At 48.2% G+C, this 20,360-nt stretch overlaps 1 protein-coding gene and 1 non-coding gene across 5 annotated transcripts in view; both read left to right on the top strand.

Annotated features, from left to right (window-relative positions):
* Positions 1-1,354: 1,354 nt before the first annotated feature.
* The window catches only part of CHD4 (chromodomain helicase DNA binding protein 4), a 21,224-nt gene continuing 2,218 nt past the window's right edge, over positions 1,355-20,360 (top strand). Inside the window, exons 1-37 of one of the 4 annotated variants that reach the window (XM_027681341.1) lie at positions 1,355-1,370; positions 1,644-1,718; positions 2,552-2,713; positions 4,820-4,947; positions 5,135-5,326; positions 5,711-5,829; positions 6,278-6,519; positions 6,604-6,731; positions 6,855-6,990; positions 7,201-7,382; positions 7,518-7,757; positions 8,525-8,728; positions 8,812-9,017; positions 9,258-9,389; positions 9,649-9,745; positions 10,110-10,301; positions 10,389-10,589; positions 11,520-11,657; positions 13,681-13,802; positions 13,913-14,086; positions 14,405-14,546; positions 15,007-15,138; positions 15,251-15,368; positions 15,579-15,703; positions 15,994-16,231; positions 16,401-16,573; positions 16,734-16,914; positions 16,991-17,101; positions 17,273-17,361; positions 17,448-17,581; positions 18,061-18,205; positions 18,393-18,558; positions 18,938-19,047; positions 19,288-19,420; positions 19,570-19,647; positions 19,759-19,896; positions 19,991-20,115. In XM_027681341.1, coding sequence (XP_027537142.1) covers positions 2,617-2,713; positions 4,820-4,947; positions 5,135-5,326; positions 5,711-5,829; positions 6,278-6,519; positions 6,604-6,731; positions 6,855-6,990; positions 7,201-7,382; positions 7,518-7,757; positions 8,525-8,728; positions 8,812-9,017; positions 9,258-9,389; positions 9,649-9,745; positions 10,110-10,301; positions 10,389-10,589; positions 11,520-11,657; positions 13,681-13,802; positions 13,913-14,086; positions 14,405-14,546; positions 15,007-15,138; positions 15,251-15,368; positions 15,579-15,703; positions 15,994-16,231; positions 16,401-16,573; positions 16,734-16,914; positions 16,991-17,101; positions 17,273-17,361; positions 17,448-17,581; positions 18,061-18,205; positions 18,393-18,558; positions 18,938-19,047; positions 19,288-19,420; positions 19,570-19,647; positions 19,759-19,896; positions 19,991-20,115 — 5,268 coding nt within the window. In that variant the 5' untranslated portion in view covers positions 1,355-1,370; positions 1,644-1,718; positions 2,552-2,616. Of the gene's footprint in view, positions 1,371-1,616; positions 1,719-2,551; positions 2,714-4,819; positions 4,948-5,134; positions 5,327-5,710; positions 5,830-6,277; positions 6,520-6,603; positions 6,732-6,854; positions 6,991-7,200; positions 7,383-7,517; positions 7,758-8,524; positions 8,729-8,811; positions 9,018-9,257; positions 9,390-9,648; positions 9,746-10,109; positions 10,302-10,388; positions 10,590-11,519; positions 11,658-13,680; positions 13,803-13,912; positions 14,087-14,404; positions 14,547-15,006; positions 15,139-15,250; positions 15,369-15,578; positions 15,704-15,993; positions 16,232-16,400; positions 16,574-16,733; positions 16,915-16,990; positions 17,102-17,272; positions 17,362-17,447; positions 17,582-18,060; positions 18,206-18,392; positions 18,559-18,937; positions 19,048-19,287; positions 19,421-19,569; positions 19,648-19,758; positions 19,897-19,990; positions 20,116-20,360 lie in introns of those variants that run through there. The other 3 variants (XM_027681344.1, XM_027681343.1, XM_027681342.1) reach the window with 3 other exon arrangements.
* Positions 18,586-18,724, top strand: LOC113966669. The gene has a single exon (XR_003533916.1).

Raw genomic sequence — 20,360 nt, 5'->3', positions numbered from 1 at the left:
CACTCATGTTCCAGGATGTTTCGCAGTGGTGAGATGAAATGTGCACATGCATCACCAGGTGCAGGACAGAGCAGGGTTTGAGGAGCAATCAGTGCAGTTGTGGACACCCATGTGTTTACCAGGAGAGATGGATGGTACTGTGCCTCTTTGTTGAGATTAATAGAGTTATAGAGATGCTCAACACATGATAGGCGGCATTATGGGATGTGATTTTGTTTAATGGGAAATTAATGATACAGTTGCGTGTGCATAATTGGCGTATACTTATACCTACGGACCGTTCATGTCTGTGCAAAGCAACAATGAGTTTCCTGGTAGAAGGCCACCACAGGGAGCTGACTGAGAGGGAGCAATGGAATACAGGGACATGCTGTGTATCACAGAATCAATTAGGTTAGAAAAGACCTCTGAGATCATCAAGTCCAACCCATGACGGAACACCACCATGTCAACTAGACCATGGCACTAAGTCCCACACCTAGTCTTTCCTTGAACAGCTCCAGGGGTGGTGACTCCACCACCTCCCCGGCCACTCCATTACAATAACTAATCACCCTTCCTGTGAAGAAATTCCTCCCGATGCCCAACCTAAACATCCCCTGTCACTAGTTGCCTGGGAGAATGCGTATCCCTGGGATAGGAATAGTTCTGCAGGTACCAGCAGCCAGGAGAGGAGGAGGCCTTGTGTTGCAGGAGGGGCACCGAAGTCACCGCGGGCTCCCCACACACAGGCTGGCGGTGGCAGCGCCCACGCCGGGCACGGACAGCTCTAGAGGGGTCCTGCGGCCCCGCAGGCAGAACGTGCGGGACAAGCACGGTGGGCCGGGGCAGGGGAGCGAGCGGGGCCAGAGCCCCGGGCCGGGGGGAAGGGAGGGCGGTGCCCGGAGCCTGTGCCCGGGGCCGGTGCCAGCGCGCGGTGCTACGGCCGGCCCCGCTCCCCGGGACCCCAGGCGGGGCAGACAGGACCGGGGGGCGGCGGCGCAGCCCCGCGGGTGCGGGGCAGGCGGCCGCGAGTATTATGGGATGCCGGGCTGGACGGTGGCTCCCGGCGACTATTATGGGATGCCTGCCTGGGAGCGGGGGGTGTGGTGTGGTGTGAGTGACTATTATGGGATGTGCGCGTCCGGGCTGTGACTATTATGGGATGTTCTGGGGGGGGTCTTCACAGTGTGCCCTCCCCCTCCCACCGCGCGCTCCCCGCGGGAGGAGGACTCGCCTATTATGGGATGGCAGCCCCGGGGGGCGCGCGCGCAGGGCCGCGCCGCGGGGGGGCGCCCTGCCCCGACGCGCAGGGTCCCGCGCGGGGCGGGGGGGGAGGGGGCAGTATTATGGGATGGGGGGGCAAGTATTATGGGATGTCGGAGCGAAGGGTGCGAGCATGGGGGACTATTATGGGATGTTTCTCGGGGGGGGAACAGTATTATGGGATGTTCCCGGCGGGAGGGGTGGGTATTATGGGATGCCGGCCGGGCAGTGAGTGGGAAGTTCTGAGGAGAGGGTGAGTATTATGGGATGTCTGGGGGGGGGGGGGGGGTTTGCCGGGGAGACGGGGGCGGGGCCTGTTGCCGGGGTCCCGGGGCATATTATGGGATGTGGGCGGGAGGGGGCGGGGCTTAACCGGGTTTTTTTTTTTCCCCTTTAAGAGGCGGTGCCGCGATCGGAGCCATTTTCCCTTCAGCGGCAGCGGCGGCGAGCGAGGACCTGGGGTCCGGAGCCGGGTGAGGAACCGGAAGGGAACGAGAGCGGGCAAGGCCGTCTGCCGCCTCGCGGGGCGTCCCCGCCGACAGGCACCCTTCTCCGCCGGGGGCCCCGTCGGCCCCTGCCGCAGCTGCCCCGGGGACACGCCGTCCCCGCGCCCGGGCGGCCGCAGGACGGGTCCGGCCCCTCTGCCGCCGCCCCGGCGGTGCCGCAGCCCCGGTCCGCGGCGGCCCCTAGGGAGCTGCGGCCTCTCGGCGCTCCGCAGCCGGACTTCCCCGGCCCCGCCCCGCACCCCCCCCCGGGAGACGGTGCCCCCCGCCCCCGCCCTGCGCCGCGCAGCCCCGCTCCGGGCGGGGGCGGCGGAGCGGGGCTGCAGAGCCCGCCGGCCTTTTGTGTGCGACCGGCGGCGGGGCAGGGCAGGGCCGGGCCGGGCCGGCGCTGCGGTGCCAGCTCAGGGCTGCCGGGCCGGGCACCGCGCTGACAGCCGGCCCCGGGGCTCCCGTGGGAGCCCGACTGCCTCGCCCGCACCGCTGCCTTCTCCCGACCTAAGGCAGAAATAACCGAGGGCACCCGGCTGCAGAGGACGGGAGAGTTTTCCTTTAGGACGGCTGTTTTTGTTTTGGCTTCCTCGCCAGAGATGAGCTGCTGACTCAGTTTAATATCTGGTGTCCTCAAAGCCTGCTCCATCACAACTCTGAGCTGGTACTTTGCTGCCAGTGTTTCTCTTTTGCATAGGCTCTAAATCTAGTAAAGTTGCTGTCTAAGCTTTCTCACGGATCCTCTTGGTAGCACTATTGCTTGGAAAAACGGAGTTCGGGTCTGCTGTAACTTTCTCTTTTTCTCTTCAATGAAGCACTGGCCGGACTGGCAAGAAGACGACACTCTGTGTAAGCCCAGGCCTCCCCCGGCTCGGAGGACATGGCATCGGGCATTGGATCTCCGTCGCCCTGCTCAGGGGGCAGCGATGATGATGAGATGGAGATCCTGTTGAACAACGCTATCCCCCAGCATCCAGGTATGGCGAGCCTGCAGGGCATGCATGTGGAATGGGGAGAATGCTGGTCTCAGGCTGAATGTGTGAAATACATAGAATCATAGAATCAGCTGGGTTGGAAGGGACCTCCGAGATCATCAAGTCCAACCCTTGATCCACTACCACTGCGGTTGCTAGACCATGGCGCTAAGTGCCACATCCAGTCTCTTTTTAAAAACCTCCAGGGACGGAGAATCCACTACTTCCCTGGGCAGCCCGTGATGTGTTGGGGAATGTAATTTTTCTTTTTACTGCCAGCCACGTGTATGTTTTTGATATCCAAGTCCCAGGGTTACTTCAAAGCGCGAGGCTCGGGGCTTTGTGTCAGGTGGAACTGACTTTGTTCCAAGGCATTGCAGGTTGTCGGGGCCTGTGCTTTGAGGGGGTGTAGAGGGTGGAGGCAGAGTGTCCAATTCTGATGGGGTACCAAAATGCCTGCGAATTTGATATTTCATGAATGGGGAGGGGGAAGAGCGGTAATATGTGAAAGGGCAGGTTGCCTGGCTTGCTTTCATCTGGGAACTCAGACCGGCTGACGTCCAGAGAAAACTGCCCTGGGCTGTTGCGTGACCCACTTTCCTTCGTCACCACACCCAATTATTGAGGTTTCTTGTGGTTCTTGCTCTGTGCTGCTTGCTCACCTTTCCTTTTCTTGTAGTCCTTGTATCTTTTCCCTCATTTGCATCCTCATCATCAAGGTGAGGCTTGAGTTAGAGCCCTGGGAACTCATGTGGTATGGGGGTTTTTTTATTGCTGCTGTTGTTGATGACTTGCTCTGTGGCCATGCACCTGGATTCTTCATTTCCTTGTGGAAAGGAATAATATATAAATGGATGCGTTGGATTGTAAGACAAGTTTGAGTTTTCATACTAACTCATGCTGTAGTGTTGTAGCATCATATAAGAGAAGTGTTGTAACTGGAAAGGGAAGATGGTGGTGTGGGTTTTTGGATTTTTGTTTGTTTGGCATTTTTTCTTAAGCTTTGACCCTAGGGTTTTCTGGCATCTCTGAAATCTTGGGCAGAAGGGGACTGTCAGTAAGGAAAATCTGGATGAAGAAAAACTGTTAAATTTCCTACAAAGTAGAGAGTATATATAGTACCTTGGAAAGGATGGGTCACCAAAGGCTCTAAGTCGGAACTTGGGGTAGAAGAAGAGGTGTGATCCCTGAAGGACCTGGTGTTACAGGACCATGGGAGTGAAGAGACATCCACTGGTAATATGGCAGGAGCCAGGTGTGGGACCCCAGGTTCTGAGAGCTTGTCCTCTGCTGTTTCACCCCTGGCTGCAGTAGCTCCTCTGACCTGTGGCTTCCTTCATCCTGCCCAGCTCTGGTGGTCAGGAGGCCATTTTCCCTTGGAGGGAGAAGGAGTGACTCTGGCTGTGTTCGGTGGGCGGGGCGGCGGGGGAGGGCGGGTGGCCGCGCTGCTCCCGCAGCCTGCTGCCACAAAGGGAAGAGCTGCCTGGCTGCCCGTACCCCTCAGGCTGGGGGCAGCCACGAAGGGGGCACACAAATGGGAGTGTGCAGTGGTGGTGGGGAACTGGCATGTGTTCTTCTGGCCGAGTAGTGAGCTTGCTAGCTGTTGGGGCTGAGGGAAGATTCTGTCAAATCTGGATCAGAATAGAGTTGCTGAGTAACAACTTTCCTGTGGAGGAGGAGAAGTAGTGGCTTACTGGCCTGTATTTTGCATGCAGCTGCAGCATACTCTGTACAGCTGAAGGGGCTAGATGATTTCTTTCCTGAAGACCCATGAACTGAAACAGTATCCTAGTCAGGTTCTCATGTGGCTACCTGTTTTACACTCTTTCCTCTTCTTGTTGGGTTATGGCAAACTTCTTGTCCTTAAGTTCTGAGTGTAATTCTGCTTGGAGAAAGAATATTGTGTAAGTAGGAGGTGTTGGGAGGGGGAAAACTGTGTTCAGTGGTACCTTAGGATAACAATTTCGGAGTATCTGTTGTGAACAGTAAGAGTTGTAACTAGTTCTGTTTGTATGGAGCAAGAAACAGACAAGTTGATCTCTGTGAAGTGGGCTATACTGTAGTGCACAGGTGCGGTTTGAATGAGACATGTTGCCTCTTCACATCCAGAACCTGAAGAAGAAGCAGAAGAAGAGCTTCTGTCAGAGGCTGACACCCCCAAAATCAAGAAGAAGAAGAAGCCCAAGAAACTAAAGGAACCCAAAGTGCCCAAGCTCAGCAAGCGTCAGAAGAAGGAGGTAAGGAAAAGGATGCCTAAGGTCACACTGAAATATGGATATGTAGGGTGAGGGTGCTTACTGATGTTGGTCTATGGCAGCAGTCCTTTGTATGAATCCTCTAGAGCATGGGGAGAGAGCGATGTTTAGTGCTTCTCCAGGATGTTTTCTCACAGCTGCCTGATCTTCTCTCTCCCTCCCTCCCCAGCTAGGGGACAGCTCTGGTGAGGGGAATGAGTTTGTGGAGGAAGAAGAGGAAGTTCTGCGTTCTGACAGTGAGGGCAGTGATTATACCCCTGGGAAAAAGAAAAAGAAGAAATTAGGACCTAAGAAGGAAAAGAAAAACAAAGCCAAGCGCAAGGAGGAGGAGGAAGAAGAGGAAGAAGATGATGACTCAAAGGTGAGAAGCTACCCTGCTGACTTAGTGCTTGCTCTTCATTCCCAGGTATCTGATTTGGGGGATCATTGTGCTCTCCATTTGTGATGGCAGAGGGAGTTGGGCCTGTTTGGTTTCTTCTTCCTCCACTAGCCCTGCTTGACTTGACCTTTTTCCCACCTTGCATTCCTTCCTGTCTTTTACTTTAAACACACATGGAATTTACATTGAATCCAAAGATTTTTCCCACCTTCGCTGTCTTCTGTTGAGACTGTGTCCTGTGGTGATAAGTGGATGTGGGGGGAAAAAAATTCCCTGGGTCATTTGTGGAATGTGGAAGATGTGAGGAAGTTCTACTCTTTCCTAGAGCAGAACCAGAACATTTTCTCTGTAATTCTCTCTTCATAGGAGCCAAAGTCATCTGCTCAGCTCCTGGAAGATTGGGGCATGGAGGATATTGATCACATCTTCACAGAGGAGGATTACCGCACACTCACCAACTACAAAGCTTTCAGCCAATTTGTCAGGTGAGCTGCAAGCCTATGCCTGAAAGGACTCTGGAACAAAAAAAAAGAGATGGGACAACAACTAGATTCCTTGATTTTTGGAACCTCAAGTGCACATTAGAGACACTGGTGTCATACCTAGAGCAAAAACTGAAGTAACAGTAAAATAGTTGATCCACAGCTTTTTTGTTTCTAGTCATCGAGATGATGCAAGTCCTCACTCCCAGTCCCCTTTCTTCCCTACTATGCTAAATTCTGTTTCTTTTTCCAAGCCTCTGAGCATTTGCATCCTCCCCATAGAGTGAAGGATGGGAGTGGAAAGATTCATTGACTGTTGAGATCAGAGATTAGAAAGGAAGGTAGTTTGAGATAGATGTGCTGATGGGGGTGGCAGCAGGGAGAAATAATGTAGATTTCAGGGTGCTTCAGTAACTCTTCCTTCCTTCCTGCCTTCCTTAACTGCACACAGGCCACTTATCGCAGCCAAGAACCCAAAAATAGCAGTGTCGAAGATGATGATGGTATTGGGAGCCAAATGGAGGGAGTTTAGCACAAACAACCCCTTCAAGGGAAGTTCAGGTGCATCTGTGGCAGCTGCTGCAGCTGCGGCTGTTGCAGTAGTGGAGAGTATGGTGACAAACGTGGATGCTGTCCTGCCGCAGCCCCCCGTAGATGTACCACTCAGGAAAGCCAAGACAAAGGAAGGCAAAGGTGAGATGAAGAGTCTGGCAGGATGATTGAGCGTGAGTGGTGTGAAGGCAGTAGCCCTTCTGACTCTGTCTCCTGTGTTCTCAGGACCCAATGCCCGGCGGAAGCCTAAGGCAAGTCCTCGTATTCCTGATATCAAGAAACCCAAAACAAAGAAGGTGGCACCTCTGAAAATCAAACTGGGAGGATTTGGTTCCAAGCGTAAAAGATCATCAGTAAGTGATGCTCCTACCTTGACTTTCTGAGGAGGAGATGATGATGTGCTAGGAATGCTGGGGGGGATATCTGCTGCCCCCCAGCACGTGTGTCTGAGTAACATGGCTTTTCTCTTACCTCAGAGTGAAGATGATGATCTGGATATAGAGTCAGACTTTGATGATGCCAGTATCAACAGCTATTCTGTTTCAGATGGATCTACAAGCCGTAGTAGCCGCAGTCGCAAAAAACTCAAAGCTGGGAAAAAGAAAAAGAAAGGTACTGATACTTGCTGACAATGGGAGACAGCACAGCTAAGTGTGTGGAAAGATTGGAGAACGTCTGTGCAGAGTTTGGATATTTAACAGTATACAAGTTTTGGATTCTGGGTCTCTGCATTGCTATGTAGGCTGTTGGGAGAGTACCCTTGCTGTACGAAGCCTATACCTGTGGCTTGTACTACTATAACTCCTCACCACCCCTCTGCAGGTGAGGAGGACTCCACAGTGGCTGTGGATGGCTATGAGACTGATCACCAGGACTACTGTGAGGTGTGCCAGCAGGGAGGAGAAATTATACTCTGTGATACCTGCCCGCGTGCCTACCACATGGTTTGCCTGGACCCAGATATGGAGAAAGCTCCAGAGGGCAAATGGAGCTGCCCACACTGTGTGAGTAATGAATTCCCCAAACAGTGCAAGAGACCATGGAGGAGGGGGATGTCAAGTGACTTGAGGCTGCTCTTCTGTGGTAATAAAATAATCACAAATATGTGGCTTTGTTTTTCTGATTTCCCTCTCCTATAGGAAAAAGAGGGCATTCAGTGGGAAGCAAAGGAGGATAACTCTGAAGGTGAGGAAATCCTGGAGGATGTAGTGGGGGATGCTGAGGAAGAGGATGACCACCATATGGAGTTCTGTAGAGTCTGCAAGGATGGAGGAGAGCTGCTGTGCTGTGATGCCTGTCCTTCATCCTATCACATCCACTGTCTGAATCCCCCATTGCCTGAGATTCCCAATGGAGAGTGGCTGTGTCCTCGCTGCACTGTGAGTTTCTGCTAGTACCATTCTCCTGTTGCTATGAGAGTTGAGTGATCTAATCCCTTCAGTTTATCATGCTTTCCTGGAAATGATTGGTCCTTCGAAGACTCTTATCTCCTCTCACACCTTTGTCATAAAACATAAAGGCCTGGCTTTTTGTGGCCGTATTGCGCCTTGTTGATTAGCTGCCTTCTCCAGACAGTGGGAAGGACCAGGTTGACAGCCTTTGAGTTTCATGAAGTTTGCCCATGTGCAGGGTTGATGGATGGTTTTTAGTCCAGGATGCCAAGGCTCACTTTTCTTGGCTCCTGTATCTGTGTAGAAGCAGAAGAACAAGCACAAGCAAATTCAGTGCTGAAAGTATTTTGAACTGATGCTGAGACAAACTTGGTTTTTATTTTGCAGTGTGAGCTCTGTAATGCCAAGCCCTTTTTTAGTAGATGGTTAGGAGAAATATCACACTTGTCCAGACAGTTCTTGAAATAATTAATGTAAGTGGTGTTAGTTGCTTTCATTAGGTGATACGGACTTACAAGATGATGAACAAAAAAGCTGTTTCAGGACATAACCCTATGCTGGGCCCTTAGTTCTACAGCAGAATACTTTCTGCACAAACTTTAAATGGAAGTTGTGGTTGGACGGACTACTGGGCTCATCAAGCCTAGCAAATTCTGTCTGCATAGTAAAACTGTGAAAGTGACTCTGTGTTTCTGCTCAGTGCTTCTGTGTTGAAGTACCTACACTGATGCATCAACCTCTGTTTAACTTTCCAGTGCCCAGCTCTGAAAGGAAAGGTGCAGAAGATTTTGATCTGGAAGTGGGGTCAGCCCCCAGTTGGCCCCGCACCACCACGTCCACCTGATGCGGACCCCAACGCTCCACCCCCTAAACCTCTGGAGGGTCGGCCTGAAAGGCAGTTCTTTGTCAAATGGCAGGGCATGTCCTACTGGCACTGCTCTTGGGTGTCAGAGCTGCAGGTGAGTGGAGGACTCTTAACCGTGTCAGAAGGATGGATAGCTGAGGATAAAACACCTACTAACTGCTTGTGTCCTGACTTCAGCTGGAGCTGCACTGCCAGGTCATGTTTCGTAACTACCAACGCAAAAATGATATGGATGAGCCACCCTCAGGGGACTTTGGAGGGGAAGAAGAGAAGAGCCGAAAGAGAAAAAACAAAGACCCCAAATATGCTGAGATGGAGGAGCGATTCTATCGATATGGGATCAAGCCAGAGTGGATGATGATCCACAGGATCCTTAATCATAGGTAGGTGGGGGTAACAAAGAGGATTTTCAACAAAGACCTTAAGCAGGGCTAAGGGAGAATGGAAGAGCTAAACTGCAATATGACTGGGAGAAACAGTGGGAGTTTTTTTGTTGGTATGACAAATATAGTTGTTCTGTTTCTGTTGTTTCGCTAAGACCTCCTTCCCTTCTCTTGCATTTGAGTAGGTTGGGTGAGTAGTGCCATTTCACTGTGCTTAAGACTTACTGGTTTGTTCCGCAGTGTGGATAAGAAGGGGAATGTCCACTATTTGATTAAATGGAGAGACCTACCCTATGACCAGGCTTCCTGGGAAAGTGAAGATGTGGATATTCAAGATTATGACCTCTACAAGCAAGGCTACTGGAATCACAGGTAGGAGGAGTATCTAGAGGTTGTGTTCTCACTTCCCTCAAGAGAAAATATTGGCGTATTGCGGTCCCCCTTGTTGCTGACTCCTTATGCCTTTGGGCAGGGGCCTTGTACCTCTCCACCAGTTCATGAAGGCTCCAGCCTTGTTCTCTTGAGCCTATTGAGTTGGGTGATTGCCCTCCTATTCTTTGCAATAGTTTTCTCTTGATCTGTTAACAAAAAGCCATTAAACTTACAAGTTCTTGGGACTGTCTCTGCGTAGGGAGCTGATGCGAGGTGAAGAGGGCAGGCCTGGTAAGAAGTTAAAGAAAGTGAAGATGCGGAAACTGGAAAGGCCCCCTGAGACTCCCACAGTAGATGTAAGTTAATGTTTATTGCTTAGAAGCCATTTGATCTGCTTATTTTGGGGTGCCAGCAGGTAAATAGGAAACTGAAGAGGGAACAGCATATGGTTTAGAGTTCCTTCATGGCCTAAAGCAAAAATGGCTTATGGAGCCTTCAGACAAAGGTCTACCTTGTCCATTGGGTGAGACTAGGTGAAAGAGGTTTACAAAAATAAAAGGCTTCTCAGTGGGTACCTTTGGCCATTTGGGAATTAGGTTTGGTGGTAGTCTGGTTGTCATCTGTGAAGCCTTCTCTGTACTAATGAATGTATGGGTGACTGAGAAAGGACTCTTGGTAGCTATCTAGCTAAGGTAAAGGGTCTTAACTCTTCCACTGTAGCCAACAGTGAAATATGACCGGCAACCGGAGTACCTCGATGTAACAGGCGGGACCTTGCACCCCTACCAACTGGAAGGACTGAACTGGCTACGCTTCTCTTGGGCCCAGGGTACAGATACAATCTTGGCTGATGAAATGGGTCTGGGAAAGACTGTGCAGACAGCAGTGTTCTTGTATTCCTTATACAAAGAGGTGAGAGCTGGGAGGTCACTACCCCGTGTATTAGTGCCTGTATTAGTGATTGCAGTCATCTAATGCTCTTACTGACTCTATTTGTAGGGCCACTCCAAGGGTCCCTTCTTGGTGAGTGCTCCCCTGTCCACAATCATCAACTGGGAACGAGAATTCGAAATGTGGGCCCCGGATATGTATGTAGTGACCTATGTTGGGGACAAAGACAGCCGGGCCATCATCCGTGAGAATGAGTTTACTTTTGAGGATAATGCCATACGTGGAGGCAAAAAAGCATCCAGAATGAAGGTACGGAACTCTGCTGTAACACAAACCTGATTTAAGAGACGTACTTAGACTAGCTTTCAGCGGCTGAGGTTCAGATACTCTGATGTCCCTGGGAACTGATTATGCTTTTAGTTTCCAAGGGGAAATAACTGCAAATTGATGACAAGTGGGCGTTTAGACTCCTGCTGTAGACTGTTTAAACACTCGAATAGTCTGAACTAATTCAGTACTGAAAAAAGAAAGCTAAGATAATACTGACCATAGGCAAGTCCCCGTGTCTTTCCTACTTAGCCTGTGAAGTTGTGTATAGTTTCTACAGATATAAGTCCGTTGTATGTAAAAGACAAATATACAAAAAAAGTATGAACTTTTTAATCTCTCTGAGGAACTGGCTGACAGTGAGGCCATGCCCAGACAAGAAGGAAGAGTCTGATATAGGTGGCTAGTTTCTGTAGAATTTTAGTCTTCCTAGTAAAACCAGTATGGAAGCTAAAGCATTTTCATTGGCGGAGGTAGATAGGACTCCTTTCCTTCCCTTGAAATTAAACTACATTAAGTACTAACAATAATTTAAAATTCCATGGTAAGCTATTTATCTTTTTTAGCCTTAGCTTTTTGATGAGCCACTCTTCTCCGAATCTCATTTCCTTAACATGCCTCTACTCATGACTTAGTTGTTAAACATCTGTGTTAGAGTATTTGGCAGCTGTCCAAAAGTAGCGGGTATTGAGGAGGTAGAGGAGACTTACATGTGTTGAGAGTAGTGGGGGATTGAAAGACTAAAATGGTTTGGGCAGCATTTTGAATCTTGTGACAGAAAATTGTCGATGTGAACAGTTTTTGATGTGCTGTTTGACTGGGGCTCATGAGGATAACATGGAGAAACACTGCATCTGTTTTGCATGGGGCCATTCCTCTATCCTGTTACATATTCATCCTTTTCCTTTGCAGAAGGAGGCTGCTGTGAAGTTCCATGTGCTTCTCACTTCCTATGAACTGATCACAATTGATATGGCCATACTAGGCTCTATTGACTGGGCCTGTCTCATTGTGGATGAAGCTCACAGGCTGAAGAACAATCAGTCTAAGGTATAGAGAAGTATAGGCGGTTCATAGGCATGGCATATGTTGTGGGGGGGGAATGGGCAAAGAGTGTTCACAAGATTCAATAGCTGCTTCTAAGCTCATAAGTTTGTCTGACAAGTCTTAGTCATTTGTTCAGTAATAAATTTCATGTATTATTTAAAAGAAATTTATCAGCCTTTGTCTGGATATCAGTCATCATTGGGAACAACTTTACTTTTATACAGATCACTGGATAAAACATGGGGTTAAACACAGACCACTGGTCAAAACACCATTTCTTTCCAGGTGAATGGGCAATTGATGTAGACTGGAAAACAGAAAAACCTGGATGTGGTTGTTGCTCTGAAATACAAACTGGCTTCTCTGAAAGCATATCATATATCTGCAACACCTTTATTCTGAAAAGGTTTACCATGCTGAGCATAAAACAAGCTCCGTGAGCACAATTACCCTGCTTCCAGAGTAGGTTTGCTCTCTGTGTTCATCCAGCTTTGAAGCAGAACTAATTAGATGCTATACAAATGGAAGAGGTGGGCAGAGGTGTTCGAAAATGTCTGGGTAGGTGCTGAAAGCCATATAGCTGCTTTTATATGAAGCTGCACCTTAACTAAGCTTGTTTGAATTTAGTAGACTTGACTGTACTTCCTTAATCCAGCCCCTCCATAGGCCCTTGTGCCTTAATCAGCTGGGTTCTAGTGCTCAGGATGCTAAAAACAATTGTTATTGGAAATCTGGTTTTAGAGGTTCTTGGAGACTCTGTAGGATAGTTGCTGCTTGATTTCTGTTTTTACATTGAAATGGCTTTAGCTTTTTGGGTCTTGGCATGAGGCATCACAGCTGTGCTTGCAATTCAGTTTCTAGATCTTTGTAGGCACTGAGACTGGATGCCATTCTGTGCCTAGCATTGAAACTATTGGGAGTATGAATGAACGCTTACTATTAATATTCATTAATTGAAAGAGGATGTAGAGGCTCAAGGTTACACTCTGACACTATTGTTTATCCACCGAGGACCATTAAATCTACCTTTTTCTAGAGCAGTTTCCTGCTTACAGGTATTTGGCTGCAAGACAGATCAGATGCTTCTTCACAGATTGAGGTTATCTACTAAAGTTTTGCAGATACGATCAGTAACTTCCACATTTTATTACCAAAATGAGAATGTTTTTAACTGTAACTATATAGAAAGATAAGTCCCCATAGAGGCCACTAGAAGGATTCTTCTGGTGCGATAACCAAAACATAAGTGATAGTGTGTTTTTCTTTGTTTCCTTTGTTTTTTGTTTGCCATCTAGTACAAGCTACTTTCATTAAGTTTGACCTCGTATCATGTTAAGTGTAAGATACACAAAGAAATCGCCAAGCTTGTAAGTAAAATAGTGCTCTATTGTCAGTTTGTGCTGCTGGACATGGTACATTTGTGCTTTTTGGTGCAGTACTTTAACTGCTCACTACATCTGTCTGGAATTAACTTCATTGTTGTGAAAACCAGCACAAATTACCTTGAAGACATATTGGCGAACTCTTAGCTCTCTTTCTCCTCTGCTTGTTCAGAGCTCTGGAATGTTGCCAGGATTGATATGAATAGGAAGAGTGACTTAGCTATTTCTAGAATTCTCAAGGCAGAGTAGTTGTAGGAATGTGGAACACTAATTTAAGAAGAAAAAGTACATAGTATAGCAGTCTAGAAGTGATTGGTGGTCTGAAGGAGCTTGTAACTTGTAAGAGCAAAGGAAACCTTACCAGCACCTGATAACTTGTAGGAGTTACTGCAGTCATGTTTTAGCTATGCACAACAATGATCCAAATGAGATCAATCTAGTGACCCTGATTGGAATGTGAATTACTTGGAGCTCTTGTCCAAACAGCTGATGTGATCTAAATTGAAACCTAGCTTGGTGTCAACTTTTTTCCCTAGGAGATTTATTTTTTGTAGGCCTATGACTTGATAAGCCTTTAATACGTTTGTGTTTGGTTTTGTTTGTTTAATTTTCTCACCATTTCTTCCCTGCTCTCTACTTTCCAGTTCTTCCGTGTGCTGAATGGTTACTCCCTCCAGCACAAGCTGCTGCTTACAGGAACTCCCCTGCAGAACAACCTGGAAGAGCTGTTCCACCTGCTGAACTTCCTGACACCTGAGAGATTCCAGTATGTCTTGCAGCGCAAGTCAGCCTGCCTGCCTTGTCACTCCTATCCCCTTCCTTGCTCTTTTTCTCTTTTTCCTTTGTGGCATTTGCTGAGTGTCTGTTTCTCTGCAGTAACTTGGAGGGCTTCCTAGAAGAGTTTGCAGATATTGCCAAGGAAGATCAGATCAAGAAGCTGCATGACATGCTGGGCCCGCATATGCTGAGGCGTCTCAAAGCTGATGTTTTCAAGAATATGCCATCTAAGACTGAACTCATTGTCAGAGTGGAGCTGAGCCCTATGCAGAAGTGAGTGTGAGGATGAAGCACCTGCTGTTGAGTTGCTGTTTCTTTGTTTTGCAGTTTCAAAGAGGATGCTGAAACAGCCTTATCCTCATTATAGGGCTTTCTGCACAGTGGATGAGAGGAAAATTTCCTGCTTCCACTATAGCAGAGGAAGGACTAATCCTGTGCACTGATGTAAGGGATAAAGAAATAGTGAATGTCACTGGCAGAGTCTGGGTAGCTGGCAGGTAGTGCCACAAGCTGTGCAGAATCTAGCAAGAGAAGAGCATGTTAGTCATTCTCACGAGGTGTGTCTGAGTTGTACCTTCTTTTTTGTTTCAGGAAATATTATAAATACATTTTGACAAGAAACTTCGAGGCACTGAATGCACGAGGTGGTGGTAACCAAGTCTCGTTGCTCAATGTTGTTATGGATCTGAAGAAGTGCTGTAACCACCCCTACCTCTTTCCTGTGGCTGCTATGGTATGTCCAGTCACTTACTCTGTATAAGCAAATTCCCTGCTGGTTGTTTTCAAGGAGCCAGTTAACTCCCTAGTTGAAGCATGGAGGGGTTCCCATTCCTCTCTTTTTGCCTCTGTTTTATTCATTTTGTCCGTATTTAGACCTAACATGCTGGAAGGCCTTTTTTATCAGCATATTTTTATGACAGGTAGGAGCTATCTCATGGCTCATGCAAGATGGTGAAGAGTAGGGACTGAGAAAGAAAGAGGGGGGTATCTAGAAGTCAGATTGCAAGAGAAGAGGCACAGGGTAGCACTGATGTTTTATACAAGCAGTGTACTACCTTGTGGTTGTGCCAAGGTAAATGAGCAGGTGTGACCCAACATCTGATGAACACAGCTGGGGACTAAGGCCAAGTTACATCCCTTCAAGCTGTTTTTGTCCCTTGCCCCTTATTCCCTCTTTCTCTTTTTCTTCTCAGGAAGCTCCAAAAATGCCAAATGGCATGTATGATGGTAGCGCACTTATTCGAGCCTCTGGAAAGCTGTTGCTGCTCCAGAAGATGTTAAAGAACCTGAAGGAAGGGGGTCACAGGGTGCTCATATTCTCTCAGGTACATGGGGAAAAACCTTAAGGCTCAGAATTCTTTTTCTGAGAAAGAACTCTGTTGATCTGGTATCCCCTTGTCCCTCACTCTTTCATGATGGTGTTTTTCTGGTGTGCAGATGACTAAAATGTTGGACCTTCTAGAAGATTTTCTGGAACATGAAGGGTACAAATATGAGCGGATTGATGGAGGAATCACAGGAAACATGCGTCAGGAGGCTATTGATCGCTTCAATGGTATGGAGTCTCCTTTTTTCCTGTAAAATGAAAACTGTCACCTTGGATGTGCATAGTGGTCAACATGGGATTGTTGTGGCCCAAGCTTTCCATTGCTTTCCTGGAATGTTAAGTTAGTAGTAATTCCCTGTCAAGTGATGTGGGTCAGATAAAAATCCTTGTTTGAGTGTTACACTCTCCCTTGATTAGTTTTATTCTCTTTTATCTAAGCTCCTGGAGCTCAGCAGTTCTGCTTTCTGCTTTCAACTCGAGCTGGGGGTCTTGGTATTAACTTGGCCACAGCAGACACTGTGATTATCTACGATTCAGACTGGAACCCCCACAATGATATCCAGGTGAGTCTGACTGAGACCACTCACAATGGAGTAATCCTGAGGAAGAGGGGGAATTAAATTGTCAGGAGGAGTGAAGGAATGTGAGATTTCCTGTCCAGAAATACGCAAAATTAGAGCAGTGAGGATGGGTAGAGATGGGCAGTGAAATAGTGGAGGGTTCTTCCAGGATACAGCCTTCACTAGTGTTAAGAGCCAAAATGAAGGCAACTGGGAAGCTTATGGAGGTAGGCGGGTGTATCAGACAACTACCTGTGTAGCTCTAGATTATTTTGAGCACATCTCTTTTCTAGGCCTTCAGTCGTGCACACAGAATTGGACAGAACAAGAAAGTGATGATATACCGCTTTGTGACAAGGGCCTCAGTGGAGGAGCGTATCACTCAGGTGGCCAAGAAGAAAATGATGCTAACTCATCTGGTAGTGAGACCAGGGTTGGGCTCCAAGACAGGCTCCATGTCCAAACAGGAACTTGATGACATTCTCAAATTTGGCACTGAAGAGCTCTTCAAGGATGAGGCTACTGAGGGGGGTGAGTGCCTGGGATTAGAACTGAAAGGGGTGGGCAAATCTGTCTCCTTACGTAGTGAGAGACTGTGGACACAGTGCTGATTATAGCTCAACAGAGAGGTCTAGGCTGGCATTCCCTTTCCTACTCCCTCGAGATCCACACAGCAACTGTGCCTGTGCTCTTCCTTCAGGGGATAACAAAGAAGGTGAGGACAGCAGTGTCATCCACTATGATGACAAAGCAATTGAGCGTCTGTTGGATCGGAACCAGGATGAAACAGAAGATACAGAACTTCAGGGCATGAATGAGTATCTCAGCTCCTTCAAGGTGGCCCAGTATGTGGTTCGTGAGGAGGAGATGGGGGTGAGTAGGAGTTGGATGTCAGCTAGTATGTTCTGCGGAATGATGGACGATCAATTAAGTAAATTGAGCTCTGATGCTTTTAAGGACAAGCAGGCATATATCTGCTATGACAGATTGGGACTTGGAGCACAGAGCCCTAAATTTGTTACCTCTCTGGCAGGAAGAAGAGGAGGTTGAACGGGAGATCATTAAGCAGGAGGAGTCAGTGGATCCTGATTACTGGGAGAAACTGCTGCGTCACCACTATGAACAACAACAGGAGGATCTGGCCAGGAATCTGGGCAAGGGCAAACGTATCCGCAAGCAAGTTAACTACAATGATGGCTCTCAGGAGGATAGAGGTACAAATCCACAGGACCCTGAGGGAAAAATGGGTGTAAGTATATCTTGCTGGGAAGTAACGGAGTAGCGTCTCAGGCTCACGTGCTGTTTTTCTTTCAGACTGGCAGGATGACCAGTCAGATAATCAGTCAGATTATTCAGTTGCTTCTGAGGAAGGAGATGAGGACTTCGATGAGAGGTCTGAAGGTAAGTTCTGGTGAAGCTAGACTTCCTGCATCACTTTCTCTGAGTGTAGAAAACAGCTGGGACTCAGTTTGGGAGACTTATACATTTTGTGGTGCCATTCTGCCGGGAAAATATTCACACAACAGTGTGCTGTGCATTGTCCCTCCTCCTTAGCTGCGTTTCTCTCTTCAGCAGCTCGTCGGCCTAGCCGCAAGGGCCTGAGAAATGATAAGGATAAGCCTCTGCCTCCCTTACTTGCCCGTGTGGGGGGGAACATCGAGGTAAGTAGTACCAGGAGTAGGCATTTGCATCCTAGCTGCTTCTGTATGGTTCTTGCCATGTCTGCATGTCTCCTCCTCCATTCTAGGTTTTGGGTTTCAATGCTCGCCAGCGGAAAGCCTTCCTCAATGCCATCATGCGCTATGGAATGCCACCTCAGGATGCCTTCACCACTCAATGGCTTGTTCGGGACCTCCGTGGCAAGTCAGAAAAAGAGTTTAAGTGAGTCTGCATTAGGCAGGGATGGAAGACAGGCAGCATCTAATCCCTTTGGGAAAGAATGAGTGTGGGGCCTTAGAGACTACACTTCCTTAATGTAATAGTTGGTTCTTCGTGGGAGGATGAAGTATAAGCTGGGAGAGATGAGGGGCTTGTTCCCAGCTCTCTTACTTGAATTTGACTCATCAGTCACCAAAAGCAAATGCTTTCAGAGGAGTAAGCATGTAATGAATACTCTCCCTGAGTCTTTCCTAGGCTTACGGTTGCTTCTGGCTCAAGTCTCTTGAGTCAGCTTTGTGTCCTTTCTGTATATAGTAATTCTGTCAGGAAATTCTCCCTTGAAGGAGCCTAGACTCCAGAACTTGTGTTACTATGGGTTAGGAATCCTGGGGTAATTTCCCTTATGTGCTAGAAGGTGTCTGATGATGCGTGTCTCCAGCCAACTTGATTTATGGACTAATTGCTTTTTTCAATTGCTTCAGGGCCTATGTTTCGCTGTTCATGCGCCATTTATGTGAACCTGGAGCTGATGGTGCAGAGACCTTTGCAGATGGGGTCCCACGGGAAGGTCTTTCTCGACAGCACGTCCTTACTCGCATTGGGGTCATGTCACTTATACGCAAAAAGGTAGGTGCCTGGCAGAGCAATGTGGCCTTTGCTGTCCATACAGCTGTAGTCATACTGTAGTCAGTGAGCTAGGGAGTTACCTCTCCTTTCACACCTACTTTTGTTGTATGCTGAGTGATCCGCCCCTGCTGGTTTGAGGACGAGCTTTGTATGACTCTCCAATGATATGTATTTCCCTCTCATGCAGGTGCAGGAATTTGAGCATGTGAACGGCCGCTGGAGTATGCCAGAACTGGCAGAGATAGAGGAGAACAAGAAGCTTTCACAGCCAAGCTCACCCTCTCCGAAAACTCCGACTCCTTCAACACCAGGGGATACACAGCCGAATACACCCGCCCCTGTTCCTCCACCTGGTGAGGGCTCCCCCCTTGTGCAGCCCTGCGTCCTGACCTCATCCTGGCTGTTCCCCTCACCGGAACTGTGGTGGTGGGGTCTGGAGGTGGACGCAGATCAACTTACTCTCGTGTTAGGAGGGCTGCCAAAGACATGTGCAAACCCTTAAAGGCAAGAGAGGACACTAGCTTTCCTTGGATAAGCTGACATCAGTGAGAAGTCCAGCATTTGTAGTGGGCAGGAAAGGGGTGGGGGGTGTTGAGTGATGTTGGTTCCATTTTGATGGGCCCGATCTCTGGGAGCAAAGGAGATGTGTGCTTGGTAACTGGGAGGGGAAGACCTTACTGATGGCTTCTCTTCTTTTGTCTGCTGTGCTGCTCTGGGGTGGGGAATACACAGAAGAAGGAGTAAAAGTAGAAGAAGGAGCCAGTGCTAAGGATCAAGGAGAGCCATCTGAATCAGAGAAAGAGCTCAGTGCCTCTGCTACTGAAACAGAGGTCCCAATGGAGGTGAGTCTTGGGTGGCTTGTTTGCCTCACAATCTCTCTTGCAAATTTCTCTACTTCTAATCTCTCTTTGTTCAGTTGATAAGACAGAGATGAGTTCTTGGAGTGATATTTAAAGGTAACTCTCAGATCCTCAGAATTGGCCTGAGGGTTTAGTGCATCTTTGCTTTCTAAATTGCTGTAGCTGTCTTCTGTTTCCACGGACTGCTTTACCTTGCTTCTCACTGATTGCTGTCCTCTGCAGGGTGCTCAGCCTGTGGAGACACCACCACAGGAAGCAAAATCCCCAGCAAACCCCACAGAAGCAGATGAAAAAAAAGTAGAGGAGCCGGAAGTGAAGGAAAGACCAGATGAACCAATGGAAGTAGAGAGCAAAGGTACAAAATACTCCATCCTAAAAAAACAGGCCTGAATGTAGAAAAACACTGGGGAGTTAATGGAACAGTATTGGGTTTCTCTGGTTGAAGAATAAAACTGTGGACTTGCTGTGTTCCTCTACATCTCATGTTCCCTTTCCCTCCTGCAGCTGATGTGGAGAAAGTGGAGGACAGAGCACCTATTGAGAATCCTCCTGAACCTCCTATAATCACTCTGGATGAGAAAGGTGTGAGGAATGATAATTCCCTTCTCTCCCTTAATCTTTCTTCTGCAAGGGGTCCTTGTGGGTCCAGCTTGTGTGGTATCTTGTTTTTCTAATAATTTCCTGTGTGTACAGATGAGAAAAAGGATGATGATAAGAGAGACGTGGTGATGCTGCAGAATGGAGAGATGCTGAAAGAGTCAGTAGATGAAAGGCACAAGAAGGCAGTAAAGCAGCGCTTCATGTTCAACATAGCAGATGGTGGTTTCACTGGTATGAGATCTTTATCTGCTTGAACTGGTTTATATGCCCTTGCTTGTGTTTGTGAAATAACTTCCAACCTTTCTGGTGTCTCCTGCCTTTCCAGAACTACACTCCCTCTGGCAGAATGAAGAGCGAGCTGCAACTGTCACAAAGAAGACCTATGAGATCTGGCATCGGCGTCATGACTACTGGCTCCTTGCTGGGATTATCAAGTATCCTTGCCATGATGGATCCATTTTCCTGCCTTGTACATATAATTTGTGAAGGTGACAGTCCTGGGTCTGACTGGAGTAGGTTGAATGATAGCACTTTATCCTCTTTCAGAAGAGTGATAGTGATGGTGGGAGGAGGAGCTTCCTGCCAGCACAGTTAACACTTAGCAGGACATAGTTCTCATTCCTTTTCCTTGGCTCCTGTTCCTCCCCTCTGTGTGCCCCCTTTCTCCACCCCCTCTGAAGAACAGTACTGCCTGG

Source organism: Neopelma chrysocephalum, unplaced genomic scaffold, assembly GCF_003984885.1.
Source record: "Neopelma chrysocephalum unplaced genomic scaffold, ASM398488v2 Primary Assembly neopelma1_60, whole genome shotgun sequence".
NCBI classification, from domain to species: Eukaryota; Metazoa; Chordata; class Aves; order Passeriformes; family Pipridae; genus Neopelma; species Neopelma chrysocephalum.
The sequence above is the reverse complement of the archived record's forward strand: the minus strand, read 5'-3'. Positions and strand labels throughout refer to the sequence as shown.